Here is a 15141-nt window from a genome sequence, read left to right on the forward strand (position 1 = left end):
AGTAGTTAATGAGGGAGCAAATAGTCAATGGTTCAACGATAAAGGAAATTTGAAAGGATTCTTCTCTCAGATCAAAAATGCTGGGACCACACGATGCAAAGCACTGATAAAACAAACTTTTCTGGTTCCAATTTAAAAAAAGTTCTTGGTGGATTGGCTTTGCACTGAGAAGTCTTATACCAGATCAAGTAATGTCTAGCCACAGCTATGTAACTTCTGCTAGATCTAGTAACTTTTATTTTCTTTAGGTTAGCAAACAAGTATAATGCCAACACAATCCATGCTGCGATCTGTCATGCTCCTTAATTTCACAAAATTCTGTGCGTTTGTGCCTGGTGCAGTTCAGCGGTGCTGCTAGAAGGTGGGGTATTGCATGGATCTGGTACTGACAACTGTGGAATTCAGTACTGTTGCTCTTTCCACTTGAAGTTTTCTTTCTAATTTTGCACAAGCAGCAATGAAGAATAATGTTCAAAGAACAAGCTTTACGTTTTGATGGCACTTTTTATTTAGACTGAATTTGCAGTAAGGCTATTCTCCAAGTTTATAATTTGTTAACGAGTACCTATAAAATTATTTGGTCTATGTGATACATGTTACATGCAAGTTTAATCCTTAAACTTTGGGTAAAAAAAAAAGGTCTAGTGAGAATTAAGACTGGAAGATAGAGATCCTGGAGACTATGAACCTTTCAAGAAAGAGATAAGAGATTTTCCATAAGGAAGCTTTCAGTACCGTTGCAGTCCCACTTGAGCAACAAGGTATAACACGAGTTGTAAATGTACTTCCTTGCAGTTATGGATGGTGGTGAAGTAAGAATGAATCTCTGAAAAACAGTCTACCAGCCATGTCACCAGACACTGCACCAGCAAATCCAAATGCAGTTCGTGGCTTTTGAGATCTTCTTTCAAAATTATTCAGCCCTTTAGAGCCACATCATATAGTTTTATTCTGAATTGCAGGGTTTGCAAGAATAAAAAGGAGCAAGGCAGATGGAGCTGCTGGTGTTGGGGCTTGGGTGAAATGGTACTGGTCTTTCTGAGTCTATTTTAACGTTTGCTCTTTCAGATATGTACATCAGTGTTACTCCTTTGTTCATTCTCAGCTCACTGCAGTAGTTTTTCCTTTTTCTGGCTGCTTTTAGGTTGCAAAATCTTTGGGACAGAAGTCAGTAATATAGGTATTACACTTGACTGTCTTGGATAGGAGGAAATTGAGGTAACTCAGAGAAAGCAAGAAATTTTGACTATAAAAAACCTAAGGAGGATATAGGGGCGCATCGTGTATTTGCTACCTTAATCTTTGACTTCCCTTATTCAACCAGTTTCATTTTCAGAGGTGGAAGGAGAAATTGCATGTGGCTCGTTTGTTTTTTAAACCGAACTCTCGAACTCAACCGTTTGAGTTGCAGCGAATGGTATCGTCCAACGTTATTGAGCTCTTGAGAAATTTAAATGAATCTGTTTTAATAACAGGGTTGTTAATCTGAACTCAGTCCAGTTTTGTTGACAGAACAGCGCTACTTAATGGCTTTGGATCTTATCAGGAGGCTGCTAACCAGGGGTTTTCATGTCAGTGGTTGTTAAGAATGTCTTAAATCTAACATGTTGCAGTTGAGTTGCAATGGAGATTCAAGGCACGTGTGCACAGTACCGGGGCAACACTGGGAACGACAGGATGGAGCCTGGTGCCCTGGAGGACTTGCAGAGCTTGGTGCAGAGGTGATGGGGCTGTGCCACTTCCCACGGGCTTGACTGGCACACCCTTCTACGTGGTTATATGGGACCTCAGATAGGTATTTTTGTGTGTGTCAATAAACAAAGCATTATCTTAAAAGCTTCTCTTGCCACTGGTAATTGTTTATAAAGCTCATGTCTGCAGAACCAGTTGTGCTGGGAACCTTTCATAAACACTAAAATTCACTTGAAAATAAAATAAACCCCTAGCCACAGCCTTTGTTAAATTTAGATTTATTTTTTTTCCCCTTGCTCTGTGAGTTTGAGTTCTTATTACTAAAACATAGTTCAGCTGACTCTCCTCCTCCTCATTGATTCAATAATTTTTAACTGATAGGCAATACTTTCATATAAGTATCCAACTAATCCTGTATCATATTGCAGAAATGAGATTTTCTTTTCAAAAAGCAATATGCAGTACAGGATTGTGGAATTGATGGAAAGCTGTAAAATGTACAGAAAATCAAACAGCATTTCATCAGTGTATTTCTGTTGGAGAAAAATGCTCTAATTCTGTGCCTTGGGAGGTCAAGGAAGATTTATTTATGTCTCCAGAGGAATTAAAATTCAAAATACATGAATCTATGAAGCTTGAAGGATTTTGGAGCGAGAGGGGTGGGTGTGTGAAATAGTTTGGTAAAGCATTGTGCCTGAAGAACAATGTTGAGTGATGGATGGTTCAGTGGTCTTTACGAAACCTGAAGAGTTTGGGACCTTGGAGGAGAATGTACTATGGTGTTGTGGCTTGTATGTCTTTAAAAAAAGATGTAAAATAGAGTTTTAAAACTTGTTCACTTATTTTCTGGTTATGTCATGTGCCATTTATGTTTTCTTCTGAAATTCAAGGTGATTTTTTCTTCTTTGCAGAACTTGCACTTATTTTTAGTAAGCTTTTTTCAGCCTTGGCAGGAGAACCCTGTACATTCCTTAGTTTTTGGTGGTTTTGTCCTAACAGTGTGGCTCATCATTGAGTCCTAGTACCACAGTGAAAAAGAAAAATCAGTGTGTAGCCAGGCCGACAAAGCAGAGGGAGGCAGAGTGTGTATTTGTATATGTCTATTTGATAGAATAATAGCTAGGTGACTTCAAGGAGCACATTTTTTCAAGCTTGTGGTTATTTATGGAGGCCAACAAGTAGGAATCATCTCTGTATAGATGAAATCTGTATCAGATCTTTGTGCTTCTAGTTTCTGTCCTTGAAACAACAAATATTCAAATATCTCTAAGAATATTTTCCTATTGATTCCCGCTAACATAAAGACAGCTGTTTCTGCCCGTTTTCAGAGGTTGTATTCATTGAGTTCAAGGCTTGCTTTGCACATCATAAATGATCTGTCTTATATCCCCTCCACGTTTGTATCAGTAATCTGTTCTGGCTTTGGCAAAATAAATGCGAATTTTCTTCTGGAGAAGCATAAAGTTGCATCTTGTTTTTCTCGAGCGTGGGAGATAATCCCTATTGTGGTGATTCTCAATTGCTCTTTTGATTTTTGCATGGTAGATCCGCGTTATACATCGGTTTGGTCTTTGTTCCCTTTCTTATGTGAGGAAATGCTTCTGGGAAGATTACTGAAAAGATGGTTTGGTGGTGGCTGCTGCAGAAGTTCTCTGCAGTGTTTAGCACAGCCATTTCCAAGGGCTAAGTCACAGCGATGATCACAGTGTGCCCTTTAGGAGTTTTTTCAAGAGCTAAACTGGCATGTTTCCCCGTACTCTCTATGGATGATTTATCTCATTTTTTGTGTGTATATATTGCCCAGGTAGTGGTATCACAGGATAAAGGATAGCTGTGAGCAGGCAGATTGGCAGTCTGTGCTTTGGAGGAGCTCGTTTGACTCTGTCCCCCTCCCAGGTGTTTGTAGAGAAGAAAATTATTGGGCAGAAGCCCTTCGTGTAGGGGCTGGATGCTTCTGTGGGGTCTTTGAACACCCCAGTGTTCATCTGTGCTAATGGGGATGCAGCTTTTTGCATGCAGTAAAGCATTTTGATTTGTCAGTGATTAACATCCTGATTCAGCAAGTTGTGATTTTTGAGACTTGAATAGAGCTTTATATGTACTAGTTCAGACAAATATGTAGACATCTTGCTCGGTGAGGACATAAGTACATCAATATGTTCTTACATATGCCATACATAATATTTTATGTATATATCCTTAAACATAAGATAAACATATAATAATTATATAAAAATAGCTATGTATGACTATATAGAAGTAAATGTGTGTATAAATAAGTAACACTTACTACCCCACCACAATAACTTACACAGATCTGTTATGGTGCACACAAAATCTTTTTGGTCTGTGTAAAGCAGCAAATTTTTGACTGAGACCAACCCTGTATCTCTTCTTCCTTTCATGTGCCTCTCCCTGCTAAAAAACCCCACCTCAAACCCTGAAACAGAGGAAATGTTTCTTTAGATTAGCACCTGAAACAATTCTGTGTTGAAAAAAGTCTTCTGTATGTCCAAATATAAGTATGAATTTAAAAATTAGTGTGAAACAGTTTTATAATAACATGGTGCGTGTTTTCAGTTCTAAGTGTGTAAGTACTTATGGTTGGTAATTAAATGAAGTGGTTTATCCTTTCAAATTTCAAAATTTTGGCTTGATGTAAATAGTGATTTATCTGATTTGTTTTGTCCTGTAGAGTTGTTTATATTCTCTGTTGCTTTGTTTTACAAATGACTTCCAGCTAATTAGCAAGTGAGATGTGTAGCTGCTGTGTTCTTAAATAGTTAGGAAATCTAGTGATTTCTCCATTAGGAAATTGTTAGTCTATTAAGTATTAGTAGAGAGCATATAGCATTTGTAAGAGTTCTTATTGTTTAATTACAACTAAAATTACCACCTTTCTTTCCATGCTGTGTAGCAGAAGCAAGGTTTCTAAGCATAGATTTCATTTTTTTGGCCACATTAACTAAATGAACCATAAAATAAAGAAATGCATTTGTCAGTGTCCCTCCAAATGAAATGTTTTTAAATTGACAAAAATTTATTGTGTGTATTTAGCTTCAGCATAGTTCCTGTGTCAGTGTTTCATTTGAAGTCTTTGCTTGGATGCTCATAAGTTGATAATGCCTCCTGAACATCCTTTTATAGAGATTAATATTTTATTCTCCCTGCACGTTCCTGTGACATTAATCATTGTGGGTTGGACTTGTGCAGTAGAGAACAGATGTCAAATTATTGTTGTCTGTAATCATTGTGCATCATACTCACGAGCCATCTTCAGAGCTGCTTTTGAGCAGGGGACTAATGTTGTAGACTATAGATTTATCAAGGTTGCCCATTAATCAGGGCTGGGAGGGGTCTGTGACAGGCAGGCTGATGGAGGTTAACCTTTCCTCTTCTATACTTTTAAGTAATCAAGATACAGTTGATCAACCCAATATTTTTCAAAATAGTTTATAGCAAAAGATGCACTTAAAGTCTTATCTTCTTACAGAGTTTATTACAATAGTACTAGATTTGTTTAAAAATATGTATAGATATTTGTGTGTGTTGGTGGGTTCCATCTTTGGATTTTGTTGCCTTCTAGCCCTTGTACTGTAATAGAGGTATTTGGAAAACCTTAAAACAATGGAGTTGTTTCAGTAGCTGTTCGTGCTTCAGTCCAAAGTGGCGCTGGGATCTGCTGTGTGATTAGAAACCAGTGGGACAAAGATACTGCTCTACTGAGGGGGGGTTGCTGGAAGGGACTTTGCAGGGAAGGAGCGGCAGGGGCAGCGTCCCGGTGTCCGTGAGCTGCGTGCTGCCTGTCCTGGCAGGAGCTTCCCTCGGCAGCAGGGCTGGGGAAGTTTTTCTGAAACCCTGCAAGTAGGCCTGTAAAAACTGCAGGAGAAAAGAAAAGGATGTAAAAATCATGATACTCAGCTAGGTGCTGAGTATCACGAAGTGCTTCTTTGACCCCAGGCATAGCTTTCGTCTTTCCCATTGGCAATACATATTCCTTTTTGCCTACTTCAAAGTAAGCTCTGTATCAGTATTTCTTCCATAGCGTAAAAGTTCTGCTGGTAATTCAAGGGCCAGGTAATCTTTAGAAAGATTTCACAGTGTTGGTGCTTGCATGGTTCTCTAGGGTGTGGCTGTTTGTTTTGGTTTGGTTTTTTTTCTGGTGGTGGTTTATGTGCTGCTTTGTTTATTTTTAAAAATCTGGGAAGTGTTTGGATCTTTTCATCAAATACCCAACACACCTCGATGCTTTGTTTTATCCTCCCATGTTCTAAAACCTGCAACAACTACAAACCAAACAGCAGATGTTCACAAGTTGTTGTTGAGGGAGGCAGAGAGCCTGTAAGGTGGGAACTGAGGAGCGTTGTCAAGTCTGCCCAAGGGAACTTAGTCTTTTGTATAGGTTGTGTAATTCCAAATGAAGTAGTATGACAAATCAATTAGTTTTTCCTTTCTCAGAAATTCAACCTGAATACCTTCCCTATTGATTAGAGGGTACTCTAGACAATCTAACTCAAAGGTGACACAGCTGCAATTTTCGCCTTCTGCATGCTTGCAGATATTAAATTGATCTTTGACCGCTCTCTACTAGTGGGGCTTAACGGGGACATGAAACATTTTCAAACCTCTAATTAGAGGCCTTTGTAAGTTATTAAAGATTGATTCACCTCGCAGGCTTCACAAAGGCATGTTCATATGTCTTTGGAGTGCTTAGCAACTAGGCATCAGGGTTCATTCTCTTCCCTGCATTTGGTGAAAGGAGCTGTTCTGGGGTTGTCTTAATCTGCTTTTTTCTTTCCATGTTACTCAAATCCTAAGGTAACGACATACACTGAGGTTTCACAAATGCGGAGGCACAAGGCTGCAATCGCAAAGCATCTCTGGGGCAAACAGACTTGAGCTGAACTTCACTGGGTTGAAATTTCTATGGAAAAGTGGTAGTTTATGTTGACCTGCATCCTGTCACATCAGAGCAGTCCGAGTGCTTGAGCAAGAATGGGAATGTTTTCTGGGACAGGAGCTGAGTGGTCAAGGGCTGGAGCAGTTTAGAGGCAGAAGTTTAAAGTGACTCTGAAATGGCAATTGTACAAAATACATGGTGAGTCAGTACCAAGAAAACCTTTTTTATGTAATGGCTGGATCTTCACTCATAATTTCCTTTTTCTATTCAGGGGGGTGCTGTGTCTTTTTTTTAGCTATGTTTATGCATTTGAAATATGTGACAGCAAACTATTACTTTAAATGCACATATATCATTGTCTACCGTATTAGAGCAGTTTGAAGACTTCATTTTTATATAAATAGCTTTAGACCATTTAATGAGCATCCTAGTAAATAAGCTCCTTCAGTGAGGTCGATTCTGTTTAGCCATATTTTTTTTTTTTTGCGGAGATCACCCCACCTCCTTTCGCTTTTTAATATCTGTGTAGATTTAGGATAATATAGTTGTAAGCAAGTAATGGGAACTTTTGTAATCAATTCTCTGCTACTTAATGAAAGTGAGTATGAGGGGATGTGATGAAGTCATGGCTAGGTGTGTTTTCCCATGTAAATACACTGCAGGGTCTAATGTTTGTTTCTTGAGGCAAAAACTTCAACAAATGCACCATGTTTTTTTCTTTGAGCTATAAAGCTGGAGGTTAAATGACCAAGAAGCAATAAAATAGAAAAACTCTGCGCTGAAGAAACTAACTCTTCAAAGTACTTTCTTTGAACGAAAGCCCACTCGTGCATTTCTGGTGAACACGTACTTAGGCGAGTCACTTGAGACTGAAGAATATTTCTTCTGAACTACTAGAAGTCAGGTGTGCTTATACACTGTTATTTCTCATCCTCCATGTGTGAGCTTACAAGGCAGAATGAGGATGCTGCTGTTTCAGTTCCTCTCTAGCATCTTGTTGAGATGGAGTGCTTTCTATTCTGCATTATAGCATGATTTTTCTTGATTATTTTTTACGTCAGTGACTTTTATTTTCCCCCACTGTGCAGTTTGCGTGAGCAGGATTGCAGCCTTTGTGCTGTGTGTCTCGCTGCAGGGAGGAGGTCATGGAGGTGCTTCTCCTGCTCTGCAGAAGGCTGAGGGCTGTGGTCCCCGATGGCCTGGGCGTCCTGAGGCAGCTGCAGAGAATAGTCCAGATCTTTGCACTTGGGCCTTATAGCACTGGCTGAAGGCTTCTGGCAGGCTTTGGACAGAGACTGTTTCCTTGTGAAGTCCATCTTTGTTTCATCCATCCCATTTCTCTTTTTTCGTACCAAAACCAAGTTCTCTTGAGCCCATACCTTATCACTTTAGACTCATCAAGTGAGAGTAACTTTCACCTTGGCACTAGGTTTTTAATGTCTGTATCACTTCTTCCAGTGCAAGCCAAAACACACCACCATAAGCATGTATTGATTTCTTCATCCTTGGCACCCCTTTGCCTCCAAGCTGTCACTTTTTTCTGGTACCCGCAGTGCGTATTTGAGCACTGGTGATACAGAATCCCAGAATCATCTCGGTTGGAAAAGCCCTTGAAGCTCCTCCAGTCCAACCATTAACCTCACACTGACTGTTCTCAACTCCACCAGATCCCTCAGCGCTGGGTCAACCCGACTCTTCAACCCCTCCAGGGATGGGGACTACCCCCCTGCCCTGGGCAGCCCATTCCAACGCCCAACAACCCCTTCTGGAAAGAAATACTTCCTAAGAGCCAGTCTGACCCTGCCCTGGCGCAGCTTGAGGCCATTCCCTCTTGTCCTGGCGCTTGTTCCTTGGGTCAAGAGACTCATCCCCCCTCTCTGCACCCTCCTTTCAGGGAGTTGTAGAGGGCGATGAGGTCTCCCCTCAGCCTCCTCTTCTCCAGACTAAACCCCCCCAGTTCCCTCAGCCGCTCCCCATCAGACCTGTGCTCCAGACCCTGCACCAGCTCCGTTGCCCTTCTCTGGACACGCTCGAGTCATTCAATGGCCTTTTTGGAGTGAGGGGCCCAAAACTGAACCCAGTCATCGAGGTGCAGCCTCACCAGTGCGGAGTCCAGGGGTAAGATCCCTTCCCTGTCCCTGCTGGCCATGCTGTTGCTGATACTGCCTTGTCATCCTGTGCTTGTAACCAGCAGACTGTGAGCTGGGTCTCAGTTTTCACTATGATTTTGAAGTTGGCAGCTGTGTGGGGCCCATGCAGTGTAACTAAATAGTCTGTTACAATAATACCTTTTGCAGCACTGACACCTTGGCACCTGGGGTGCGGCATCTCATGAGTACTGACAGGAGTCATCAGGAGTGGTCGAGGGTGGAAGCACACATTCTGTCTCCAGAAGTGTCTTCAGCAGAATGTGAAGCTGGTAAAGGTACTTAATTCTGGTGAATTGAAGCTAGGGTCACCATGTTTTGGTGATGCAGATCTTTGTCATCCTTTGAGCTACCGGTATTTGCTAGAGCTTCTCAGCACCAGTTTGCTCATTCTGTAACTCCTGCCTATCCTGACTGCGTCTGGGTGCTGGTTAGGTCCACTGCAAAAAGACAGAGACCAAATGTGTATGAGTGAAGGGAGTGTTTGGTTGCAGAAGGAGCTTCTGCTGTTGAGTAGCACTCTGCTGCTACGAAGAGGAGGCTTCCTAGTGTTGAAAGTGTTACTTTGAGCTATCGATCTCTTGGCTTCTCAGGAAAGTGTTAGGTATAACCCTAAATAAATGCTTTCACATTGCAATGTGGGGTGATCCCCTCTTAATTGAGATTAATCTTCAGTTTTCATTCTTTAGTCTTGTGCCTGCTGCTGTGGTCTGGATGTTACTTGTGCCCTTAATGTTGGGATGGTGATGCTTACTGGTCCAGACCTATCTAAAATCCTCTTAAATAAAGACTTAATTGAATGCTCATGAGCATTTCAGAATGTTGCAGGGACTTCAGGTTTTGTGTGAGAATAATCTCAAAGCAATGATATAGTCGTTAAGGACTGCCATGAACGCTCCTCTTGTGAGTCATCCATATGCCATCAAGTCCAAGTAATTTGGGTAATACACCAAAAAATGTCAGTATGTTTTATCTTTCGTGTGGCTGTCAAGAGCTTCATCCATATTTTCCCAGGTACTGTATAATTAGAGATCTCACGGGCCAACAGCCACTGTAGCATTTGACAAAGTGAATTCTTCAGTCGTATTTTCAGAGATCACCTGCCAGGTAGATTTTTGCAGTACAAGGGCAACTTTTTGGAGTGACCTGCATTGTGATAGCATATGTCCATCTGTCGGAAAAATAAAAATTTCGTAACAGGAACTATTGTTTTTCAGGATACTTGGTTCACCTGTATATACAGGCATAGCTGTGCTACTTTCTATCTTATATGCAGGACTTCTCTGACAGAAAGCTGCCAGCCAGTCTGGTAGTGCAGCCCTTTTGTCACAGAGACGTAGTACTCCTTTCTTTGGGCAAAGCAGAGCTCGCCCCTTCCACACGTACATGAGATAGTTGGGCAGATCGGGAGGGAAAGGGATGTGGGAACTGGTGCCTAGTAGGGTAAAATAGCTGGAAAAGTCTCACGGTTTTCTTCTGATCCTGCTTTACAATACTATGTAGAGGAGGTGGAAAAATACCAAAATGCTCTTAGTTCGTATTTGTCCTTTTCTGCTCTCTTTTCCCTCACCCCCAAAATATCTTTTAGTGCTATGCTGATGACATACACTCTGTGTAACTTACTCATAAAGAAATAATGATGATTAAGTCAGGCTCTGATGGACAAGAATAACCCGTTCCCCTCCTCTGGGCATGGATTTATTTGGGGGCTGGGGATGGGGGAGGCTAAAGGGTTTTAATTTCCCTCTTTCCTGCTTTTGCGGATGAAGTGTGCACGCTTCAGGCCTCACGCTGTGGCTGGTTGCAGCTGATGCCACTGTGCAGAAGGCAGATATCTGGCTGTGCCATCCCTCCTGAAGGAAAACGAGTGTGGTCGGGTTAAGAGTGAACCCTAGGTCCCAGGGACCCCTCTGTGCAAGACAGTTTGCAGGTCAAAAGTTAATTAGATTCATTAGATCAGTGCCCCAGTGTTACCTGCTGGTAGGTTTAGGAGTATCAGTCTCCTCCTTATTTCCCTTATGTTCTTGACTTGAGCCAGAACGTTGAGCTCTGTTATTTAGCTCCATTTTCCTCACCTTCCCTATCTCTGCAAGTCTTGTGCTCACCTTGTACAGGCAACTACACCTGAATACCAGCATAAAAGATTTCAGCAGCATTTTCTGAGCTGACCATCACTCTGCGTAGCATCACACATCTCGGTGGGTCCCGTCTGTACGGTTAGGGTATGCTGCACAGGTAAGGTAAAGGAAGTTTAACACACCTTGCCAGCACTCCACTGCTTCATTTTCACTTGCTTAAACTTTTTCAGGTTTTTACGGTTTTGGTTGAAAAGCAGGTGACTGGAAATCTGGAAGTAACCTTCTTTCTTGTGTGTGGTTTTTTTTTTAATCTTATGTAAGCACTGAAGCAGATTGGCTATTTAGGCAGTGCTGTGAAGTTATTTAAAGCTGTGTATGTAACCTTATGTTTTGTGTGCAGACTGCAGGGAAATCTTGCTGCCAACAATGACAGATCAGCTGAAATATCACTTGGAAAGACAAGAAGATTTGGAGGCTTGTTGCCAGTTGCTGAGTAACATCCTGGAAGTGCTTTACAAGAAAGATGTGGTTAGTATTGTATGGTTCTGTGATGATTAGCACTTAAAAGAAATGGATCTTAGTAGAATGAATTAAGCAGGTAACTCCTGATGGCTTAGATTTTTTAATTTTTTTTTTTATTTTCCTCCTAACCAGTGTCTTTTAAGTTGTCTTTTTAGGTATCCAGTGATGATGATCTGTGGTATCTCAGGATGTTTTGCTGTTTCTGGGGCACACCCAACACAGCACTGTTACTCAATAACACTCTCCCAGACATTAATTAGATAGTGAGTAAACAGATATTCTTAGGAGTTCAGCCTTTCTCTTACTTGGTGTCTAGCCTCTGCCAGGTGGCAAATGTTTTGTGTTTTGTTTTTTTCCACAAGCATTTGGGAAATGCCCATTTGAGTTGAGAGTGCCCTGCTAGGCCAGCCTGAAGTGCCGGGGGGTGTGTGTGTGTGTGTATGTGTATATACACACGCACGTATATATATGAACATATAGTTTTGTTGACACAGCAAACTTGTTTAGCTCTTTGAAATGCTATTTAAAGTTAGCTAGTCGAATTCACCACCTTGGTAAGAGATAACCAGAATTGGAAAGTGACAGCTTCCGTATGAATATTACAACTAGTGTAATTGTGTTACTCGGAACATGAGCGTATGAGCCAGTTGCACAGGAGGACCTGTGCACTGCCCTGGGCTGGTTTGCAGATGTGTAGCTTGCAGAACAGTCTCTTTTTTGTGTGTGTCTTTTCTCCACTTCACAGAAATATGCAAATATTAGTGCTTTGCCAGAGCGCTGTAATGATTTGATGATGTCTTAGAGAAGTTTGGGCTGATGTAGCTGCTGCCTGAACCTTTGGTCCTAGGTAGAATCATACACTAATTTAGTTGGAAAGGACCTCAGGGGTCAGCTACTCACATCGTATCCAGCATCTTATTTGACTACGTTTTTTGGGCTCGTTCTGATTTCCTTTCTTTTTTTTTAAAGTAGTTCTGTGTGACTGCTTCAAAGAGTGGGTTACTTAAAAAAAAAAAAAAAAAAATTGTTTTTGACAGCTTGGCTGCTTCCTGCCACTCTTTGTTGGCTGCATTTCTCTCCCTGGTAGCAACTCCCTCGCAGCTCCGACACCTCCTGGGCTGAGCCCAGCTGGAGCAGGGCTGCGGGCGCGGGGCCGAGAGCTGCCCTGCGCTGCTCGCCATTAGCTGCCGGCTGCGGGACGGCTGCGGAAAATAGATACTCATTTGCTGGTGGAGCAGGGGGATGGAGAAGGGGACGGGGGAAGGGAGGAAACGCTGCGAGTGAGGAGGAATGTGAAGTAAAATTGAGAACAGGCGGTAGCAGCTGGGAATACAGAGAGGAGGAAGGTCTTGGAGAGAAGTGGTAGGAGGCAAAGCAGGGCGAGCTGAAGGGTGGAGAGGAGCAGGGTGCTGAGATAGACACAGTCTTCCTTGGGGATGCTCTTGGTACCAGAATCGTAAGGTTTATCCCCAAGACAGATCTGTCAGCAGCAACTGGAGCAGTACCTGTGTGTATATGTACTGCTGATGACTCCTTCTTCAACTATGCAAATGCATTTTTCATGTATGTAAGTCTGCCTTTGGTAATTAAGCATAACCTAATGATAAGATGTGGGTTGTTATAACAGATCCAAGGGCAAGAAAAAAAATGGTTCATCAGAATGTTTGATGGTCAAGAAGCTGTTTTATTTAGATAATTATCTGGGAAAACGCTTGCAAATGTTGGCGATAGAATCACTTCCCCTTTCCGTCTCAAAGACACATTTTGAAGTCTCCTTCAGACTAATGAAAACTATGAAGAAGACTTCTTATAAAGTACAAGATGGGAGCAAAGCTCATCTCTCTTCTTTCTCCTTGTCATGTGTGTTTGGCTTCACTTCCTGTAGCTGTCATTCTGCCTGAGGTTTCTGAACTTGTTTTTAAAAGCTGGTTGCGCTAAATACTTCATTTTCAACTTTTTCAAAAATAGTGGCAGATTACTTCTAATACAGAAATATTAGTTGGAAACAGGTGACTGAAATTGCAGTTCCTTAACCAAAGTTTTGCTTTGCCTTTCTGTTTCTTTTAATGGAGCTGTTGCAGAACAGCCCTCCAGATTTGGTAGTGCCTGTGGGCTTTTGATGTTGGAAAAATGACTTAGGAAAATAAGATTATTAGGTAACTAAAAGTGATAAGCTTTGCTATATTTCCAGGGACTTTCTTTTCATTTAAATTAACATGTACTGTTACAATTATTTATCAGTAACATGTATTAATAAGATAGACATTGCGTGGAGTTTGTTAAAATGGGAGACATCTTCTGCTTTTGATCAACAGCAGTGAGTGATGTTTTATTTAACTTTCACAAGACAGGCAGATTTAAAGGCAGGCATAAATAGTTCAGTTGTACTGGTGCCTGTTGTATCTAGTTACCACTAATTTATTCTTTTTCCTTAGGGGCCAACGCAACGACATGTCCAGATAATCATGGAGAAGCTATTGAGGACAGTAAACAGAACAGTCATTTCCATGGGACGTGATTCGGAGCTCATTGTAAGTGTCTCTTGATGTAAACTTAAATACCTCTGTCACATCTCTTTGAACCTGCCTGTAATAGGATTGAAATCCCAGGTGACCCAAAGCAATCAAAACCTGCTGTAACTGTCTTTGTGTTCGGTAAGCTGCAAAACAGTGGCTTGTAATTTTTCAGTGGTTTACACAGGGGGAGAAAAAAATAATTTAAAAATATTGGTGGCCGGGTGATTAACCAGACTTTAGATGTCTGTGTTAAGCAAAATGAAGTATTATTTATAATTAGCCCGCTGAAAAGCGTGGAAGTGAGACTTGCATGTTTGTTGCTACATCGGAAATCATTTGACTCAACAAGCATTTACTTGTCTCTTTTGACTACAACTGAGATAACCGAGATAATGGCAGTATTCAAATGCTTGAAGAATAGAAGAGAGCCTCAACTTATTACTTTTTGAAAGTCTAGAGGAAGGGCTGACACAGTAGCTGCAAGTTATCGTGTTCCACTTCAGTGGCATAGCGCTGTGATTTTTAAAGCCTGACATTTGAATTTTTCAACTGTATTATTAATGCTGGTCTAAATAGTGAAAAAAAAATAGGCCTATTGACATGTAGAATGGGGGTAGATCTGAGTGTGTTTGCCTTTACCTTAGAGTCTTCCTTAGGTGTCTGCATCTGGCAACTAGTATGTAGGAGACAGGTCAGGGTGCACTGGGTTTCTCATCTGTCGGTGTAGCTGTCCTGTTCTACATTAATTTGGTTCAGTGTGGTTCAATACACTGATTTCTTCCTTAAAAAAGGTTGTATTTGTTAGTCAGGTACATCTGAGTCCATTAGTACTTTTTTTGATCTCTTTTCCAATTTTTATTTCTCTGTGTAACTGCACACAGTGATACGTGACTCTGAGGTGGCCTCTGTCCTCAGCAGAGGATCTTACCCTCTGCTGTCCCGTTTATTGGCCATACGGTGGAGCTTGTGTTGGCAAACATGCTACAATTTTACCTTTGATTTTAGTGCGTTATCCGCTAACTTTTTTTTGTCTTCCACTTTTATCCCTTTGATTTGCAATAATAGTTTTTGTCATAAGAAAGTGATAATGGATCACCAGATCCATTGTTGGAGCAAGCAATGGTTATGAGTAGAGATCATTCTTAGAGTGTTACAATGCTGGATGCAGTAACAGTCAAAGGAAGACAAAAGGTTTACATGTTGTTATGTTGTGTGTTACCACAGAAATTATTAATAATATTCAGGATAGATATCTTAATTTCTTCTGGACAAGGGCACAAAACTTT

General features: G+C 41.2%; 1 protein-coding gene across 4 annotated transcripts in view; it reads left to right on the forward strand.

Annotated features, from left to right (window-relative positions):
* Positions 1–15141, forward strand: part of DOCK1 (dedicator of cytokinesis 1) — a 312454-nt gene that overhangs the window by 83906 nt on the left and 213407 nt on the right. For all 4 annotated transcript variants that reach the window (XM_074875532.1, XM_074875533.1, XM_074875534.1 and 1 more), the window contains 2 exons: positions 11218–11345; positions 13775–13870. In XM_074875532.1, the coding sequence (XP_074731633.1) occupies positions 11218–11345; positions 13775–13870 (224 nt within the window). The remainder of the gene's footprint in view (positions 1–11217; positions 11346–13774; positions 13871–15141) is intronic.

Source organism: Strix uralensis, chromosome 7 (genome assembly GCF_047716275.1).
Source record: "Strix uralensis isolate ZFMK-TIS-50842 chromosome 7, bStrUra1, whole genome shotgun sequence".
NCBI lineage: Eukaryota > Metazoa > Chordata > Aves > Strigiformes > Strigidae > Strix > Strix uralensis.